Here is a 20610-nt window from a genome sequence, read left to right as displayed (position 1 = left end):
GATGTACTCTTTTCATGAAAGGCTATGTTAGTTTCACAGCAGATGTAACAGGACCCAAACCTTCCAAAAAGTTAAACTTTTATCTCACAGATAGGGCTGCCACAAACGATTATTTTGATAGTCGACTAGTCACCGATTATTTATGCGATTAGTCGACTAATCAGATCATCATCCACTGGACGTAAAACTACAGCTTATTGCACCAGCAGCATCTGGTCTTATATAACTATCATTAGCTTACAGCTTTAAGTGTTTAAGGTGCTAACTAAAAATAAAGACAAGATGATAGTTTATTCAATTTTAATGAAATTTGCAGATTGTTTCGGTGAAGTTTAATGAACTCCTTGCTATCTAAAATATAACAGGACAACGGAGTATATTCTCCAGCATCTCACACTTTTGATAATCAGCTGTCTGCTTGACGTTTATTCAGCTGTGTAAAAACTATAACTTTAATCTCAGACAAACCGATTTACTCAGGAACAAATAAAATACAAAAAAAAAAAAAAGCCAAACAACAACATTTTTAATTTATCTAAGTGACTCATATATATTTAACCTGAGTAGCGAAAGACGGCGGTGGGTTAGAAAACAATTTGCCGGGAGTCCGGTGTTCTCACGGCGCTAGTGACCTAGCCCCCGGCTAGCTATCGAGCTGGTGGGTAACAGACGTCTCCGAAAACGTCGGAGCGCTTTTGAAAATATGTGGTGTCCTGATAAACTGAGCCGATATTTGAGGTTTACACAGCTACATTCTCGGCTGAAAATACGTTAAACGTTTATTTTCTGACCCAGAAAGAATAATAAGAGTAATATTAAAACTAACTAGCTGCCGCCATTGTTGGAAACTAAGCTGGGCTGCGCTATGAATTCTGGGACACAGCTTCTTCTTCTTCTTCTTCTTCTTCTTCGGGGTTTAACGGCAGCTGGCATCCTTGTACATGCAGTGCTGCCATCTTCTGTTTCAGTCCGTTATTACACTCTTAAATCCTGCTACTTATTCCTGCGTCTTTTGGGATCTTACAAAGCTTCAAACGACGCGTCGACTATTAAATCAGTCGTCGACGATTTTGATAGTCGACGTAATCGTGACTAGTCGACAAATCGTGGCAGCCCTACTCACAGAATGTTTCCACAAAAGTCTTGGGGATCATCAAGATGTTTTGTGAGACGAGCCTTAGTTTTGGTTTCTCCTTGAACTCTCCCATGGATGCCATGTTTGCCCTGTCGCTCTTTTATTGTTGAATCATAAACTCTGACCTAAACTGGAGCAAGTGAGACCTGAAGTTCTTTAGCTGTTGTTCTGGGTTCTTTTGTGACCTGACATCGACTTTGTTTCTGATCTGTTCATGAGTTTCTTTAGATTGTGGCAAGATTGCTTGTGGAGGTCTTTTGGCCTGCTTCCATTTGTCAGACTGGTTTATGTTTATATTTAGGTTATTTCTTGATTCACCATGTCATGCAGTAATCAGACCTTGCAATGGTGAGCGAAACTGAACTCAGCTTTCCAAAAAATGTGGATAATCACAGTAAATGCATGATTTAACCAGGTTCACAATTACACTTTCACATAGGGCTAAGCTATGTCCTGAAAATTGACAGCATTTTTTTACCTTAATAAAAGGAAATCATCATTCAGAATTTCACTTTGTATTTTTTAAGTTATCTTTGTCAATATTAAAAAAAAAGAAAAGAAATCAGGAAGTAGTGAAATATTTTTCCCAGCACTGTGCATTTGTGGGTGTATATTTTCAGCAATATACACCCACAAATGATATAAAAGCTCACAGGCAAAGAATTTTCAGTTTATTTTAAGCACCATTATTTCTTCAGCAGTGACCACTAAATGTTTTCCTGGACACTAAATAATTCAGCAGGACTATTTTCTACAAGAACACCTGTCAAATACTATTTGTCCAGTGACGGTAAGATATGCAGTGAGCCGTGAGAAGGAAATTAACCATCTCCTGCAAACAGAGAGAAAATATTATGGCTAAATACTGGTCATGTTTTGCAGAGTCACCATCTTTATGTTTTACTGGCCACGTTCACATCTATAAACAATGCTTATCTTATCACAAGCCACTGAGGCAAGTGATTTCACTCCCCATTGTTCCAAAGGCAACAATGCCTCATTCAGCTGCATCAACTGGATAATAAATGGCTGACTATCCTCAAAACGAGCACAATCCCTGCATTTCCTGTGTATTACAAACAGCAGGGCGGGGACCTGACCTAGATTCACCTGTCATTGGCTCACAGAGGTCCTGCTTACTTACTTTTTTTTTAAACCTTTTTTTTACTGACTTTAATGCTCTCAATTTACATATAAGAAGCTACAATATGCAGTGGAGCTGAAGTGAGCTAACACTCCTATGTCCACCTTGGCAACTGACCCCTTTTAGATTATATAAAATATTTTATGCATTGGGAAAATCCAAATTTAAGTCACAGCAGCTTTAAATGTGCTGTGGGCTGTGGATGTCTATCTACGTTGAAGCTGATGCATGACTGAGCTGAATGATAGCACAACTACTGCTGGATGAAGTGGAAGCATGCCTGCTGACTTACAGGCTAAATGCTCTGTCCCTTTACATAACCATAATCGTTAGAGATCATTATGTGCCTGCACCGTCAGGTCAGTGTTTGAGCCTACTGAAGAACAAATCTCTATCCAAAATCACAAAATACAAGCAGGACTTTATGTAAAGATCTTATACTGCCATCCTGCCTTAAGTCCCTAGGGTGCCAGCTAGTCCTTGCTCCAGGAAGGGTGTCGTCATAGCGACCACACCATCAGCACTGGGATAAAAATTGCACTGACAAAGATAAAAGTCACACAGAGAGGCCACTGTCTGATGCAGCACTGAGGGCATTAAAAATGTCCATCACCATATACAACATAAGGCGTGTTGGATAATGCACTCACCTGCAGACCGTGAGGAGGTTTTTCCTCTCCACCGCGAGGTTCCTAGTCGATGCTTTTTTCGAGACATCTCCCATGGCCATCGCTGCCTGCTCCATCCAGGAGTAGGCAGCCCTGGAAGCAAACGACCCCTCCCTGTGGGCCACCGGCCCTCCTCATTCACTTGTGGATGCCGGAGAGGATGCTGGCGGCCCGCGTCAAAGCCGCTGACAGACAGCGGCGGCACTTTGTGAGACGACGGAGGAAACTGCTCGACACATTAGACACACCAGAGCGCGCGGAGCGTGGGCTTTGTTTTTATGTTTACTTCTGTGACCTGCTCACGGGACTGAATTGTGTCTGCTCGAGCCCCCTCTTTCTGTCTCCGCCCACTTTTCTGACTTCATCATGCCGTCATTGGATCGTTTCGTGTCGTGCGGACCGAATTACGTCACCGGCTCCAGCGACACGCAGTTTCTTTGAGAGCTTAATATAATATATAAAGACCAGGGATTATTTATTTGTTTGTTTGGTTTTGTGCTCACAAATTTATATTTTACAAAAAAACCCTAAAATAGACATTTAATATTTAATATTTATATTTGCAATATATGTATTGTTCAAAATCCTCATCATTTTATCTCTTTAAGATAGCAAATGCTCTATCTCAATTTTGGAAATTTCATTTGCTATAGTGATTGAAATGCACATTTTTATTATAATTATTTGTTAAGACTGTGTATGGAAAGTAATACAATCATTAAATTTATCAATTTTTATTTTGAACATATGACACATTTTATACACGTTGAAAGTTTATTTCGTTTTTTCTGTATGTTTAATTTATGCATCAATAATAAATGATAATTTTCTATATTATTATAAATAGATATAGAATAAGAGATGTGCTAGGACCTTTTATATATTGCATTATTTAAAGATTGTTTTGGATGTATTTGAGACTGAAATTTCTTTCTTTTCTTGTTTAATAACTGTTCCTGGTAAAAGCTTTGTAGCACAATAAACCTGATATCATCACCACCACTGCGGTAACCGTGCTGGCTCACTTCCTCCTCTCGTAATTTCCAATCAACATCCTCCCGTCATTTCCCTGCTCTTGCTATTAGAGGAAAGTGCTCGTGTTTTCAGCTGATTTAGTGTCAGCACAGCAGTGGTGCAGACACGTTGGCCCCAAACCTTTTCTGCTCGAATGAAACGACAGCTGGTAGCAACCACAGGTTGGTTGGTGGGTGGGGGTTGGGAGCTTTTGGTCCTGGACTAAGACACAGATCTGTGTCTGCTCCACATGTCTGACAACACAAAATGTGTGAAAAGTTCATTTAAAATTCATTAGTTATGAATAAAATCATAAGCATAGCCTAAATGAATGATCCAGCATGTATATAATGATTCTAAAAATGCCGTTCTACATCATGAGAAAATTTTCTCTTACTCTGAATATATTTTTGATTATACAACTTGTGCAGAATAAATCTATGTGACTTTATAACTTTTACTGAAGTAAAAAGTCTAAATCCATAAAATTGTATGGCTGAGGAATAAAAATCTTGGACATGCCACTGACTGGGATTATATATATTTATGACACAATAGAGCTTTATAATATTGGAAATAATGTACTTGAAGGCTATGGCAGACTATGTTTCACTGTAAACAATAAGCACATTTCTTATGTCTTAAATGAGTCGGATGTTCTTTTCATGCTGTCCACTCCCCTCAGTGTCCCAAAATCACCTTTTCAGCAGAGACTTTATTCTAGTATCCTCCATAATCGCTTTATTATCATATCAGATATTTCAACCACAGCTTGTCTTTTGTCTTCTCTCCCTCCCCTCACCCCCAATTGCTCGTGGCAGATAGCTTCCTCTCCCTCAGCATTTTTGTGCTGGAAGTTTCTTCCTGTTAAAAGGGAGCTTTTCCTTCCCTCTGTTGCCAAGTGCTTGGTGAAACGGAGTTATCTCATTGTAGGGGGTCTTAACCCTACAATGTAAAGCATCTTGAGGCAACATTTGTGATTTGGCATTATGTAAATGAACTAGACCATGTTTCAATTATTTATTTCTTGAATTCAATTAAATATTTCTTGTTTTTCTCTGTGTTTGGTCATTTTTTTCTTTATGCAGCTATTCCTTAGCTTCCAGTTATGTTTCACTGCCACTGCCAGATAATTAAAATCCATAAGTCACTTCCATTACTGCTGTACAGTTTATTTAAAATACTCCCCAAAACATTTCTTAAAATACAAGTGTTAAATTTACACATCATAAACACAGAACATGATTCTCTTTTAATGGGCATCTAAAATATGTACAGGTATGGTTTTCTGTCTGTTTCTCTGCGAATGCCGGTGGATTGTGGCTTAGAGGTTTGTCACTCCTGCTCCAGGTCTCCAAATGGCTCAGGTGCCTCTGTCTGTGAGTCAAAGATTGAGGGGAGTGTGTGAAATTCTGGACAGTGTTGTGAGGGCGTTCAGGGCAGAGGTTACACGAAAGAAGGAGTTGGAGTTTTGCCTGCATGGGGCGAGAGGTTCACGCATCAGCCTTCAGGGTCCTGTCAGACTGATAAATAGGTCTGCAAACCTGGACAGCGACAAACATGAAAATAAGTCCAGACATGCTGTCTAGGTGCCTTTAAATCTAATCTCATTGTGACATTTGGATTGTAAAAAGCGTTCACACCCTCATTAATGTGTGGCTGATATGTGGAGGTGTACATTTAGGCAGGGAAGGGCTGTAGGAAGTGCAGTTTGAACAAGGAGGTCAGTGTGAAAAATGCAACACAGGAAAGACGAGAAGAGGGAGAAAAAATTCTCCCTATTTATACATCCAGGTCTGTCCTTTGACTTCTCTGAATTCTTTAGTTTAGGATTTCTCCGTTCATATCAGCTTGAAAAATCCACAACACATCCACACACAAAAACATCTGTCTTTATGACATGAGAATTTAGATTTAGAGTTCTTAAATTGTGGTCCAGTCACTAATGGTAGCCTATGAAAGGATGCTCGACTGTACCGTGACAGCTTATGTCATACTATGATGTTGCAACCCTGAAATCGAGACCAGTATTGTATTATTATCATTATTTTTATCACACAACCATGACACTTACCACTATAAATATAACAAGCAAACTCTGATTAGCCATATTACAAGCAAGAATTGGATTGGATGCATGCATTTCTTTCTACTGTATGTGGCTCTGAGCCATTAAAAACTTCCCAGCCTTAGTCCCCAGATTTGCTTTTCTATAGTAACTAAAGTCTTTCAGCACCCTTTCACCAAATTAAGATGCCTTTGGATTCCCCTATTTCTCAAAATCCTCATCTAAACACACATAACAAAACATAAAGCAGTGCTCCTAATTGAGAAAACATGTAGCTTGCCGTGATATTTCAAAGTAGCAGCAATCACAAGATGGTCTCCAGCTCTTTGGGAGATAAGGAGCTGATTAGATCTTCTTCTCTGTGGCTTTTGCGGTCATCATCTCCTTTGTTGGCTTTGGCTTCTCTGGTAAAACCTCCTGACTCAGCACCTTCTGGTTTCCACACACCCAGCTCCTGCTGGGGGCCTGAGGCCTCGCTGTCAGTCGAAGTGTAAATACGTAGGTTGGTATGATGGTGGGGGGGAGTTGTGGAAACTTGACGTGGCAGTGGGGGTCTGACCCCAGAACCAGAGGCTCCACCTGAGCCAACCACCCCTCCAGCAAAGGACAGAGCTCTGGGATTGGCAGCAGACAGGCACACGCTGTGGGTGGTGGTATGTGACATCATGCCGCCGTAGTAACAGCTGCCTCCGCCACTGCTGGTGATCCTCGCTTTCTGCTTGAGGTCTAGCACCAGGCTACGTCTTAACCAAGCCTTCTTTACCTCGGTTTGCACCTGGGAACAAGATTTATTTAATTTTAGTTCCTTTATTTTGTTTACCAGATAAAAAAAAAAATATAAATATGAGTCGATTCTGTATTGTAGCTTTATTACCTCACCATTGCAGAAACAGTAGATAAACGCCACAAAAAACCCCTGCAAAGATATGAGATTTTATTCAAAAGAATCAGCTTTCATTATCATTGCAGTTGAGCTTACAGCATATAATTGCATGCAGTGCTTGTTTTTATAAATGTGTCCTGACCTGGGAAGAGTTGAAGAACATCTCGTAATGCATCTGCACCTGCCACAGCAGCCCAGTGACCTCAGTGTAGGGAAGAGCCATGAACACCATGTAGTGAACTCCAAACAAAGGCATGAGGACTAATGTGGACTTGAGTAGCTTCCTGCAGAACAAAGAGTTTATTTCATTGATGTTTCTTGTCAAACAGATGGGAGCTTAAAGTCCAGAGATTAAAAACATCCACTATTTTCCTTGGAGGGTTACCTGTACTGCTGTCGGGGGTCCAGTTTGCCCGTGTTGGTTTCCCACAGTTTAGAGGCCAGTACACGAATGATGTTAATGAACAAGAGAAAATTCACCTGCAGGGAAAGAAACCGAAATCCAGATTTAAAACAATATACTCAGAATATCAGTCTTTAATGCTCTTCTGATTTAAATCCCCTTTTCTTACAACAATCGCAGCCAGAATAGGGACTTGATAGATCCATTTCAAGTTTCCGGCACTGAGATCCCAGCATCTGGAAAGAGCCATGAATCTATTTCAGGGAGCATTTGTTGTAGGAGTGTAACGTAAACATAAGATAAATGGATCACATGACTCACTGAGTGTCTGCCAGTGAAGCTCGTGCGCTGACCCAAATGGACACAAACACAGCTGGAACACCTATGACGAGCACATGGGACTATTAGAAAAACTGGCATTAGTCCAAAGTGTCACCTGCCCCAGTGTCACTTACCCCAGCCAGTGATGGTGAGGGCCCACAGGTAGTTCTTGTCAGACAGGAAGGCCATGAAGATGAGACTATGGAGGTACAACCCCTCCACCAGGATCCAGTAATGATTTGTTGCCAGGAAGTACAGGAAGAGAGTAACAGCTGCTTTACAGCCAGCCTAATGGCAAAAACAGAAAATATGAGTAAAACTTGTGATAATACATTCACTGATCACTTTGTTAGGTATACCTGTTCACCTGCTTGTTAATGCGAAAATCTAATCAGACAATCTCACGAGAGAACTCAGTGCACGATGTAGACATGGTCAAGGCGACCTGCTGAAGTTCAAATTGAGCAGCTGAATGTGGCATGGTTGTTGGTCCCAGACAGGCTGGTTTGAGTTTTTCAGAAACTGCTGATCTACTGGGAATTTCCCACACTACCATCTCTGAGTTTCTACTGAGGGTCAGTTCTCTGGGAACTAAAGTATGCAGAAGAGCATCTCTTAAGGCACGTGTTGAACCTTGGGCTATGGCACCAGAAAAGATCACCGCACTTCTGTCAGCTAAGAACATGAAACTGAGGCTGAAACGTTGTGTGGTCTGATTAGTCTCGGTTTCTGCTGCTACAAAAGTAGGGCAGGTGGTGGTAGGGTCAGAATTTGGCACAAATCACCAGATCTCAGTCCATTACAGCAGGTGTGGGCGGTGGATTCCTGTTGTGGATGAAGAAATGAGAAATGTGCTGTAACTGTCATGTAATGAGTGTGTGGCGAACATGGAGTGGACCCAGATGCAGGACTGATCAGATGGATTTAAACTCAAAATGTCAACTTTATTAAGGTGGAGGAAACAAAAGATAAACAATGACTAGGCAGAGTAGAAACTGATAAAAGTGACTGATTGAGATCACACATAAAGTGAAGGAGAACGTGATGAAGAACAGAGGAAGATGCAGACAAATAATACACACGAGTGTAATTTAGGGATGTGGAAACGCATGGGAACAGAATCATAACTAACAAGACAAGGACGTCATAACTCAACATAACACATATGAGACAGAGGACTATCAAAATAAAACAGGAAGTAACACGCACACACACACGCACACACACACACACACACACACACACACACACACACACACACACACACACACACACAAAGACTCAGACTAAGGCATGTGAACTTGACACTGGGACTCGGGATAAACTCAAAAGGAGACATGACAGGCTGGGGAGACAAATGGAGAGCACACAGAGACAGGATTACAAAATTATTAAATAGACAAGACAAAAACTGTAGACAGCCATGAAGACAAAACACAGAGAGACCAGACGAACACGGTGACATAACCGGAAAGAAAGAGTAAGAGTAAGAAAACAGAGATGAGAGATGAGACTAGGACAGACTGGACAGGAAAGAGGCATTCACATGATAAAAACAAGAAACTGGAAGTATAAATACTAAAAACTCAGAGGCACTAGGAAAACTGAACTCAAAAGTAACTAATGCAGAAAACTAATGAAAATCTCTTCATTCCAAAAGAAAGAATCCCAAGACCAAAACAAACTCAAAACACTCTGTCAGAGACCCAGCATCCTTAGGCAAGCTACTAAGCCCACGGTGCTCTCTGATGCATCCATCGGAGTATGAATGTTAGATAAGTGTAGAAAAAAAGTTCTTAGATGAATGAGGTGTTTTGAGTGCTTATGTGCAAATATGGTTTGTTTAGCTTTGCAAACAGGCCATGCCATTGTGAACTACCGCTACTGTGCTGACTGCCATACAGCCGATAGTCTTGATCACAATGAAGTATTTAAAAAATGAACAAAACTGAATAACTGGTGATAAGAAATAATGCGACGTTACAATTTACCATATGGGGCTTCTGTCCTGTAAAGTTGGGCTCAGCTTCACTGCCATCAGATATGGAGTAAAGCACAGCGTCCTTCACAAAGATGCTGACCGCTCGACAGATGAAGGAGGTGAAGAGGTGAACGTGGATGTAATTGCGTGTGCAGTGGAGACGCCTGAAAGAGAGGAAGACGTCTTTGGATGCAACAGACTGAAGTCCGGAGATGCTGTTCGGTTACAGGTTTATGGATCAAAGCTCGTAAGCTGTTTTCTTCTTACTTGAAGTAGCAGAGAATGAAGACTGCCACCAGCAGGGATGCGAGAGAAATGGAGTAGCCGATGGTGTACATGAGATGGAGTCGCTCAAACACCTTCTGAAACACAGCAAAACATCTTTTCATATCTGGAAACAGAAGTGACTGAACAGATTTGAACACATTGGTAATTTTGTATCTTCAGCACAATTAGCACACTGGAGGGAAAAGGTCTTTTGAAGACAGGCCTAGAGTATTTTGTAAGAATATGGCCGGTTTACACATATTCTGTCATGTAAAGATGCAAATGCACACTTACACATTACCACAAGAATCTTTAGTGAACCATCAAAGCTATAAACATAGAGATTTGACACAAAGACTAGCATAGGGGGAGTGTGGCTATCCCTTATAGAGAAAATTTCGAATCTAAAAATACTAGCAAAAACTTGATGTAAAAAAGAAACGATGTATTGTAACATAAAACCTTGTAAAAGATCATTTGTAACCTGGGCGTAATAAAGTTGCAATACTGAAAGAGCTAAAAAAACAAAACAAAACAAAAAAAGAATATGGCCGTTGTTGTACTGTCTTCTAAAGAAGTTCTGTCTCTTTTCTGCTGTTAGATAAACGTGCACAAACAGATTAATTCAACCCAGCACTGGATCAAATGCACACACCTCCTCGTGGCTTCTGTGATTGAAGGTCAGGTATCTGGTGCATTCGCTGTAGTTTGCCCAAGTGCGGTTGATGCTTGCCACCTGCTCCCAGTTGCCTGACACATCACACTGACGGTAGGCTCGCCCTGTCCATGGGAGGGCAGGACATAATGATAAATTTTTTGAATAAGGAAATCTTTGATTTTATACTTTTCAGTTGCATTTTTCTCAAAACTACTGCTTCCTGGTTATTGAGGTTGAAGGATGCTTTTTATACTGTGTAGATGATCAGATGCTAGTATCTCTGGAGCTCTGCTACCTCTGTGGTTGAAGTCATAGATGTACTCCGGGCACTGAACTGAGACCAGCTGACCTGCTGTGCTCTGTGGCCAGCAGATGATCCCATCCCACTCTGGGGTGCAGTCGCCATCTTCAACAATGGTGTGAAAAAAGTGTTAGCAAGCTGATAGATCTGTGTATAGTTCACACATTGTGCCACCTAACGCTGTACTTTTATTCGTAGACTGCTCTTGAGTAGCTTTGCATGATTCAAAACTTAAAATAATCCTCAGTGATTTAAACTTCAGTTCATATTTTATCTGAAACAGGCCCCTCCTTGACTCACAAGGATAACTTATACATGAGCTGCCCTCATTATCTAAAACCTCTCCATGTTTAATATCAGAGGTGAAAATCACAGAACAACCCACAACATCAGTGTATTGCAATTTGTATCTTTTTGCAATATACTGCAATATATTATATTCCAATTCATCACCTTTTTTTAAACTGTTAATTATTTCCTCAAAGTTAGTCACCTCAAGGTGCTTTATATTGTAAGGTAAAGCCAGAGAAAACCCCAACAATCACATGACTTCTACAAGCAAGCACTTGGCGACAGTGGGAAGGAAAGCTCCCTTTTATGTGAAACAATTCAATACAGCTCTGCAGTATTGCCACACAACAGATTACAATACTATGCTGTGTCGATTTTTCACCCCACCCCTATTTAATACCACTGTAAGGGTATATATGTGATACACAGTTAAGGGGAGTATAACTGGTGCATTTGAAATAAACATAAACAGAAAAAATACATATAAACACAAAAGTATACCCATATACCTATTAATCTTTTTTACATGACCATAATGTTACATCATTAAGTTACCGAAATACTAAATAGGATTTTAATGCTGCTACCAGACAAAGTTTAGCTAATTTAAACTTCTTTAAATCACATTTGGCTGCTTTTACCTGTAATAATACATCATATAAGACCATTATTGTCTTTTTATGGCACTTTTAGCACTCCATATATAGATTTCCTTCAATATTGGAGGTAAAATTGTAAATGAGCTGATGCATAAACATACTTGCTTCCAATGCTTCCTCAAGATTGGTAAATCAATAAAAATGTAACACTTAAAGCTTGAGTCACATTTCCTGAGAAGATTTGTAATATTTAATAATACCGCATTGAATCAGCTTATCAAGCATCAGCTTCTCCATCGCATTTCCAAATTAAAAATGCCTCGCTGTGTAATAAAAGAGATATTGGAAAGCAGGATATTGGACTGGGTGTTGCATCTGATCCTAAATAAACAAGTGATGCAATAAACAGTTGATCTAATTGTGTGTTTGGACGTGCACTCACTGACCGCCTGTTAAAAAAAGGCTCTTATTTGACAGGACCTTCTTTGAAATATTAAAAGTCAGACATACTTCCAGTGTTGACTGCTTTTTATTTCTAACTGGAGGCTCACAAAGTCATAGAAAGTATTCAAAACCGGGGGGAAAGCAGTTCCATAAAGAGGCACTCTGTATAGTGTTTAAAAAGAAGTCCCCAAACCTTTAATGAGGGGCATTTGTGCCTTGATGCTCCTTTCACATCTGGCATGAGCACCAATCAGAAGGTAGATCTGCTCATCCCGTGTGATGACATCATCAGAGTCAATCTGTAAGAAAAGGAACAAAAAAGCATCACATGAATTATGAAGACACGCCCACCAAGTTCTCAGTAATACTACGTATAGATACATTATTGCATATATGTCATTTCAATGGTAAACAATAGAAAACAAGATTAATACATAATGATCAGCATAAATCATGTCATTTATTTATACTGAAGGGCCATATAACCCATCTATGCATCGTTCTGAGATGATCCTCATGAAACTCTCTCTGAAGTGATTCATCAACCACAACCTCTCCCAAAGATCTGATGTGCTGCCTCCAGGTGTTGTGAAATAGTTGTGTGAGAGTGCGGTATGTGATGATGGCCCGCCAGGCCCTTTATTCACAGCAGCTGGGCTGCCGCTGGCCACACGGGGATCTCATCCTCGGGGGCCATGCTTGTGTGAACCGGTCAGCACAAGCAGCTTTGTGTTCCCGGGTGCATTTCACGACTGAGCATCAAAACTAGCAGAGCATGAGAACGGTTTGGCAGAGGGGAGCAGCGGAGCAGACAGAAGATTTGCAAAGGAAGAGAAACAAACAAAGCAAACTGCCACCTCTTCAAATTATCGAAAGTCCTTTTTTTCTCCTTTAAAATTCAGTTTTTTTAATTGATGCTTTAAGGGCCTTGTAGTGAATCAAATGGCCTGGAAGTCATATAGACGGACAGACTGTATTAATCCCGTAATTACAGCAGCACAGGGATCAGCAAGAAGTACAAACTAATAATATGAAACATTGAAAAACAAAATAAAGAAGAAAAGAAATCTAGTATAGAAATTAAAAAACAAAAAAACCATATAAGTAATTTCTACTGTCATTCAGTGGACTTTGGCTTGAATAAAAGAGGTGAGTACTGACTCTCACATGCTAAAGAAAATGATTTAGTTGATTTATAAATTACCATGTAGGTAAATGAATACAACGTTACAGTGAAATAAACTGCAGCTGGCTAAATGTTTGTTTCTAGTAACGCTGGACGCTGAGCAGCGATCATTCGCTGTAGAGGTTTGATTAATGTTTACTGTCAAGCAACCCTTTGAGTAAATATAGAAAATCTGAGGTATATTTATTCAGATAAATAATCATTTAAACATTGTGCTTATGTAACAAGATTAATTACTTAAAGTTAGCATTTTGGGCATAAATATTTTTTGAGTGTATAAAGATGCAAAACATATGTCTGCTTTATAATAAAGGTGAGAAATCCTGTTATCAACATTGCTAATAGATAATAATTGGTAAACAGAAGTAATACTAATACTAATGGTAAATAATTAAAATCTTTAACAACGTGTAACTCTGAGGATTTGGTACTTTGACTTGTTTTTCAAATTTTATTTCAGTGATTTTAGGAAATGATAGATCTGAAAAAAAAGAAAAATTGATTTATAAAACTTTATTAGATGTTACTTTTGCAATATAATGACTAAGCAGAACAATGTAAAGTGGAGGAAAAACGGTCTATCATATCATGTATGGACCAACTTTGAAACACAGACTATAAAGTTATGAATACCATTGTTGGTAATAGCTGTAGTTGTGCAAATGAATTTCAAAGGTTCAGCTACACAAGTCAATCAACCCTCAGACCTGTAAATGCAACAACATCCGGCTTCTTCTAGAAATATCTTTCCACAATTTCACTGCACTTTCATTTCTTGCCTTTTTGCTCCTGATCGAGCGCACAGGTGAGCCGGTAGCACTGACACGCTGTGAATCGCTCTATTTTCAAGATTATGTTTAATTTTTTGCATTGGAGAACTCAAGACTAGCTGCTTATGTGTCCTCATCAGTGCTTGGTTCTGAACCACATAACTGAAATTAAGAAAAAGCAACATTAAGAAGCTAAGGCACCAGGTGGCAACACAGACTATAGGGGGCTTTTAAAATGTGTTAATCTTATAAGCAACACATTTTTAAAACTGGGAATGGGAAGAAACTTGATAAATAAATAATTAAAATGTTTAAAATACATCTTATATGTTTAAATATTCATTTACTTTTTATGTCACAGGGAGCCACTGGAGATTGATAAAAGGGCCGCGTGTGGCTCTGGGAGCTGTAGGTTTGAGACCCCTGGTTTAGCATATCCAGGCATCCTGTGTAGTTCAAACCCTTCACTGTTGAGTGGATTGGATCTAACAGAGAAGTTATCTGGGCCTCTTAATACAGAAGGGGAGCTTTTTTGTTTTTCTCCCGACACAAACTGTTTAAACTGCCTTAGCCTCCCACCTCCATGATCCTGTTATCCTGTCCGAGATCAACACTCAGGATGGACACGGGGGAGATCCAGAGATGAAGAAGGGCACTTACGGTCACTGTTAGCATGCTTCAGTCAGCGAAAGGTTAAAAGGGTCAAAGCTGATTATGGTTTGTGAGGTAAAGCAGACCACAGGTGACTTCTGATAAAGGAGAGGGATGGTTCTTGTGCTGCTGTGATGTGAAGTTTTTTTTCTCTGCCTCGAGAAGAACTATATTAATATATCCACTTTTTATATGAAAAGAAGTATTTTTCTACTCAATTAAATTTCTTATGAGCTTTTTTATAATTTGTCTCAGTTGTCTCATGGTTTGATGCGAGATTCACTCAAAATAGAGGAATGGAGGTGGGTTAGAATACTTTTTATTTTCCTCAGCAGGACTGCTGGAAAACTTATTCCTTATCACCCCATCAGTTAACTAAGAAGACACTGTCATCTCAGTCTTGCTGCTGAATGTCTGGCATGTTTCCTGAAGCATTAAATAAATCTAATTCAAAGCATCAAAGCGGATCACAGATACATGAAATTTTCTAACTTTGGCCCAAACTGCAGCAGTGCGGATGTGTCATGTCTGACTCAGGGTCATAATAAAGTGTAAGATATGCTGCTGCTGTGTGAAAAGTTTAAATTTAGGACACAAGACGCAAGTGAGACTAAGAATTTATCTACTGCTCCAATCCGTTTAAGATCATTATTAGCCCTTTTAAGTAAAGTTTGCTTTGAAAAAGCTTACATTAGTAGAAATCATCAAGAAAATTCAATATCTGGGTTTAAATTGCACTTATTTGACCTCATTTATGTTAACAGTAAAGCAGCAGAGAAATAGCAGCAAACCAGGAGTAAAATATTTTCCCCTGACAAACCCCATCAGTGAATAACTGTTCAATAATTAAACAATTTAAATATTATGAATGTAGTCAACTTACCAGCGCTGAGGCTGTTATTACACCGTGGAAAAAGTAAAAAACAATAATTCCTTGTGCAGACAACATGATGTCTCTCCAGCTGAAACAGAACAGCACACCTTTCACTCTCAGATCATTTTATCCTCTTCAGGTTGTGCTGAAGGAACTTTGTCCTAAAGTTAATGTTCTTCTCTCGTGTCCCATCTGTGCTCCTTTATTAGTCAACAGGAACTGTGTTTTGGAGTCTCTTGAGGTCCAGAGTTTTCTGCATGAAGCTCAGTTGACATTACTAATGAGTTTTGAGGGGCTGTCTGTGGTTGGATGATCTCTCTTTGGGGAAGAGAGGAGCACTGAGGAGGAAACCTCCTCCTTCGCTGCTCTTAGGACTGTTGGGATGAGATGGGTTGGCCTTGATATGCTGTGGCTTCCATTCACTTAACTCTTTGCTCTCCTCTGCTGTCATTATCTCTCTGTGCTTGACATTTGGCTTGTTTGTCTGCCTTAACCTGGTCTTTTCTATTCCCACTAATAGGACTCTTAGTTTTTACTAGTAACATAATTTAATACTTGGTTTACAGCATGAGTATCCCGCACTGGGAGACTTTAGAAAGCAGTGATACAAACCAGACTCATAGAACTACTTACCACACCAGTTAAAGTAATATATATTACATAATATATATTCTGATATGCATGAATGACAAATGCACAAATTATATGACAAACATTGTTTTGACAGGCATTTTTGAAGAACTTATATTTGTATGCATGGTGATAGTCTGCTGTACTCAGTGGTCCTCAGCCACAATCAGAAAACCCAGAGACACTTTAGATTGCCATGGTTTTACTCTATCATATGTTTTCCTGGTTCCATACATTTAAAAAGTAATAAAGCAACAGATAAATAAATAAATAAATAAATAAATAAATAAATAAATAAATAAATAAATAAATAAATAAATAGGAAAGTGAAGATGAGTCTGCATTAGATAAACAATACCTCTGACTTATCAATAAAGGTGTCTCTGTCATCTTTTATTTTCTACTTTTTCTACTTTTTTTTTTTACTGGTTTGAAGTTGTTCTAGTGAGGTAGTACCATCTTGTTTTGGGGGTGCTACTGGTTTGTGACCTGCTGATGATGTCAGATGTTCACTTTGTGATGTCAGACTTTACATATGTGCTGCACTTGAGTTGTTTATGTGATGAGAAGCTTGCCCACATTTTCCAACTGTCTGGACTAGTGAATGATGAAGTTTGTTCAGTTTGTTTCTTATTTTTATTTCTTATTTATTCTCATCCCAAACCAGTCGCTGCAGGTGCCTGCTCCTCCCTGAGCCTAGTTCTACCAGAGGTTTCTTCCTGTTGCCAACTTCTTGCTTAAAGTGCGTCATGTTATTCTAGGATCTTAACTCCACAATATAAAGTACTTTGAGACAACATTTGTGATTCGGGATTATATAAATAAAACTGAATGGAAATGAATATTTTCTGTGTTTGTTGTGCGTGTTTTGTAATCCTTTCTTTTTGTTTTCCTGACTATTGTTGGTTGTTCGGGTTTTCTTTGTATTATTGTAGGATCTTTACCTTAAAACATAAAGCGCCTTGAGACGACTGTTGTTGTTATTTGGCGTTTAATAAATAAAAATCTTTTTTTAAATTCATTTTACAACTACTAAAGACAAAATTGGTAAGTGAGAATGTAGTTATTAATTCATTAAATGTTCTATTAACATTTCCGTAACTCCTGTGGTCAGTTATTTAAAAATATATGTATAGTAATGCACACTATTACGAATTTACTGTATCACAAATGTCATGATTTAAAATAATTTAACAGCCTTTATTTTGACAGGTCCGATTCCGACGTCATCTCAACCCGGAAGTACCGGTCTGACAACAAGGGCAGAAGCAGCTGCGTGCTCTCCTGACTTGTCAGCTCGTAAGTTGGAAAACTTCAGACAGTTTTTATTATTTACTGTGGTTACAGCAAAGTTTGGAGCTCTCTCCCTCAGACGGAGACTTTCAGCTCACTCATTAAACGTAGTCTTTGCTCCACATTTCCCACGTGTGGGACTAATAAAGGTTATCTTATCTTATCTTACATGTGCAGCAGGAGCGTTCATGTAGTTGTGTGTCTGTGTGTGTGAAGGGCATGGCGGCTCCGGTGCTGCTGCTGTTGAGAGCTCTCCGCCCCCCTGTGTCCGCGGCTTCCAGCAGGTTCCCGTCTCTGGAGCCAGTTCTCCCGCCGTCTTCATGTGTGGTGTCCTCAGGGTGGAGGACTCCTCCTGCCCGGACACTGCAGCTGTGCCCCGCTTTGTGTGCCGGACATAACAAGTGGTCAAAGGTGAAGCACGTCAAGGGACCAAAAGATGAGGCGAGGGGGAGGATGTTTATGAAGTTTGGTATGATGATAAGAATAGCTGTCAAAGGTACGTGAGAATGGGTTTTGTTTTGTTTAATCGGAGCTTCACTGCTTTACGGTTTCTGATTGGATAAAATTTCACTTCTGGTTGTCATCCTCAGAAGGTGGATCTAACCCAGAGCTGAATCTAAATTTGGCCCACATACTGGAGCAGTGCAGGAGCAAGAACATGCCCAAAGCATCCATAGATGCTGCAGTCAAGAGTGCGGTACGTTGATAACCTTACTGGCACAGAGATACAGAAAGCATCTGTGGTGCCACTTCAAACAGATCCTCCCCAGTGTGAGCACAGAGCATGTTTGCAGGTTACCTGCATCCAATAGTTTTTATGCATTGTTTAGCCGGGTAGCAGTCTTAGGTGAGGGTCATTAAAAATCTATAAATATATCAATAAAATGTGACACAGTTAAGAACAAGTCAATGGAGAACACACGGTCCCCGTTTTATCCACTCTTTTAGATTTAATTTTTAAGATTTTCTTGCTTGTTTTTAATTGTTTGAATTGTCCTGCCCCCTTATTTATCTAAGCTTTTAACCATCCACACTCCATTACAGCACTAAGGTCTTCTAATCAGATGATTCTGGATGCTCTTATCACAGGGCTAAAAAATAACGGGCATCTGGCATTTTCAGCTTTAGGCTCTTCCCTGTGGAACCACCTACCCCAGAATATCATTAGAGACCTTTGAGTTCTTACTCAGAACTCACCTGTTTTCCCTGGTTTTTAATTTGATTCCAGTAACAGTTGTTTTAAATGTGTTGTACTATTAATTCGCAGTTTGCCCATCACAGAAATCTTAAAGCCTGCTGTAAATACAAGAGTCAGTGAAAATCTAATGTGGTGGTGTACAAAAATATCAAAAAGTGTAATTGTCCAAATACTTAAGAACATAACTGTATGTGTTATTTTTTGTGATACTGTGCTGCAGTCATCTTCTCGTCTTGTGTCCTGTCTCTGCAGGAAAAGGCCAAGCCAGCATCTCAGCACATGTTTGAGGCTCGGGGACCCGGCGGGTGTCTGCTGCTTGTCGAAGTCCTAACCGACAACAACTCACGCACCCACCAGGAAATCAAACGCCTGCTTAACAAGAATGGGTCAGGCCCGGCTTCCTGTAGTCTCACCTTTCTGTAACTGTGTCAGGTTTACGAGCGTTTTCACACCATCGCCGATGGTTTTAGTGTTAACCTGCTCGACATGTACTTAAGGTTAACAGATGCATCAATTTTCTCTCACACAAAACAAATCCCAGCTGTATGCAAAATCAGTGTTAACAAATCTTAAGAGATTACCTGAGAATACCTTGATAAAATATTCAAAACATGCCAGAGGAGCAGTGTTTTAATTTTTAAAGATTAGGAAAAAAAAAACAAAGAACATGGACAGAGAATATCAGATTGTTATAGGACATTTCAGGTTTCTACACACACGATACAAAAGATTTGTTGTAAAGTAGCCAGTAGATGTCCCTCTAGTTGCAGGAAACAGCAGTGATGAAAGCTTAATAGTATGTTGTAATGTATGTCTTTATTAAAGATTGTATTGCTGGTATAAGTGATGAAAAAACAGCAGGGAGATGTATTTAAGCTTGCTTGTTTACTACTCACATGTTCTTATTGTTTTTATTCTTTTATTGAAGAAGTAAACGTATCTGTTTGTAAGCCTTCGGAATAAAAAAAAATTTTTAAATTCTGCTTCCATCCTCAGGGGGATGCTGTCAGACGGAGCCCGGCATAACTTCCAGAGGAGGGGAGTGGTGGTCGTGCCAGGTCAGAACATCACCACGGAGAGAGCACTGGAGCTGGCCATCGAGGCTGGAGCCGAAGACGTCCAAGAGACGGAGGATGAGGAGGAGAAGCCCCTGCTGCAGGTCGGACATCAACCTCCAGGAAAATGATTTCAGTTTTGATATGTGCCTTTAAATAACTGATTGGAATGATTTAATTCTTCGAGATACCGACAAACAGATGTTTTTTTCAGTTTTCCATACAGTACAGTAGAACACACAACCTTCAGATCTGTCCTCAGGTTAAATACAGTTCAGTTTGTGCATTCAATACAAAATGAAAAAAGAAATACTCAAGGTCTCTGAAATGTAGAAATCTAAAAAAATAAATAAATAATTACAATATTATAATAATAGGTACAAATTTTATTTAACAGCTTGATCTACCTCTTTGTCTTTAGTTTCTCTGTGATGTGGCTGACCTGAATAAGGTGAGGGCCTTATTAAAGGAGCTAGGAATGGAGGTTTTATCCTCTGGGCTGGAGTTTGTTCCCCGCACACACGCACCCCTGGACGAGGATCACCTCGATGCTGCTTCAATTCTAATAGAAGCCCTCAATGACTGTCCAGATGTAGTCAAAGTGTGGGACAACATCCAGGCTCACAGCTGAGGACAGTCTCTGGACACTAGGTGGACACTAACTGTGGAATATTGGAGACAAAGGATTTGCCAGCTGACACCTCATGGGTGCCGATACTGCATGTTATCAGTAAGAACAGAGTCTTGAAATTAAAATTGAGAGTCTGAAAGTGTGA

General features: G+C 39.7%; 3 protein-coding genes across 6 annotated transcripts in view; 1 reads left to right on the top strand and 2 right to left on the bottom strand.

The window, feature by feature from the left end:
* Window positions 1–3284, bottom strand: part of rundc3ab (RUN domain containing 3Ab) — a 12556-nt gene extending 9272 nt beyond the window's left edge. For both annotated transcript variants that reach the window (XM_086303597.1, XM_086303598.1), the window contains exon 1: window positions 2930–3284. In XM_086303597.1, the coding sequence (XP_086159723.1) occupies window positions 2930–3024 (95 nt within the window). In that variant the 5' untranslated portion in view covers window positions 3025–3284. The remainder of the gene's footprint in view (window positions 1–2929) is intronic.
* taco1 (translational activator of mitochondrially encoded cytochrome c oxidase I) overlaps window positions 1–20610 on the top strand; it is a 26472-nt gene extending 5862 nt beyond the window's left edge. The window contains exons 2-7 of one of the 3 annotated variants that reach the window (XM_086303603.1): window positions 17501–17587; window positions 17762–18077; window positions 18172–18278; window positions 19032–19165; window positions 19776–19938; window positions 20256–20610. In XM_086303603.1, coding sequence (XP_086159729.1) covers window positions 17801–18077; window positions 18172–18278; window positions 19032–19165; window positions 19776–19938; window positions 20256–20465 — 891 coding nt within the window. In that variant the 5' untranslated portion in view covers window positions 17501–17587; window positions 17762–17800 and the 3' untranslated portion in view covers window positions 20466–20610. Of the gene's footprint in view, window positions 1–17500; window positions 17588–17758; window positions 18078–18171; window positions 18279–19031; window positions 19166–19775; window positions 19939–20255 lie in introns of all 3 variants that reach the window. The other 2 variants (XM_086303602.1, XM_086303600.1) reach the window with 2 other exon arrangements.
* pth3r (parathyroid hormone 3 receptor) lies at window positions 6288–15733 on the bottom strand. Its single transcript, XM_086304769.1, has 13 exons — window positions 15668–15733; window positions 12371–12476; window positions 10838–10948; window positions 10540–10664; window positions 9885–9979; window positions 9628–9781; window positions 7771–7924; window positions 7637–7697; window positions 7485–7551; window positions 7298–7392; window positions 7055–7196; window positions 6904–6945; window positions 6288–6804 (listed from the first exon to the last, which is right to left on the bottom strand). Exons 1-13 carry the CDS (start codon window positions 15731–15733, stop codon window positions 6334–6336), a joined length of 1689 nt encoding a protein of 562 aa, XP_086160895.1. The 3' UTR covers window positions 6288–6333.

The sequence above is a fragment of the Aulonocara sp. 'chitande type north' Nkhata Bay genome, linkage group LG8 (genome assembly GCF_057382095.1).
Source record: "Aulonocara sp. 'chitande type north' Nkhata Bay isolate Kocher_YH1m ecotype deep benthic linkage group LG8, A_spYH_male_GT1.1, whole genome shotgun sequence".
Lineage (NCBI taxonomy): Eukaryota > Metazoa > Chordata > Actinopteri > Cichliformes > Cichlidae > Aulonocara > Aulonocara sp. 'chitande type north' Nkhata Bay.
The sequence above is the reverse complement of the archived record's forward strand: the minus strand, read 5'-3'. Positions and strand labels throughout refer to the sequence as shown.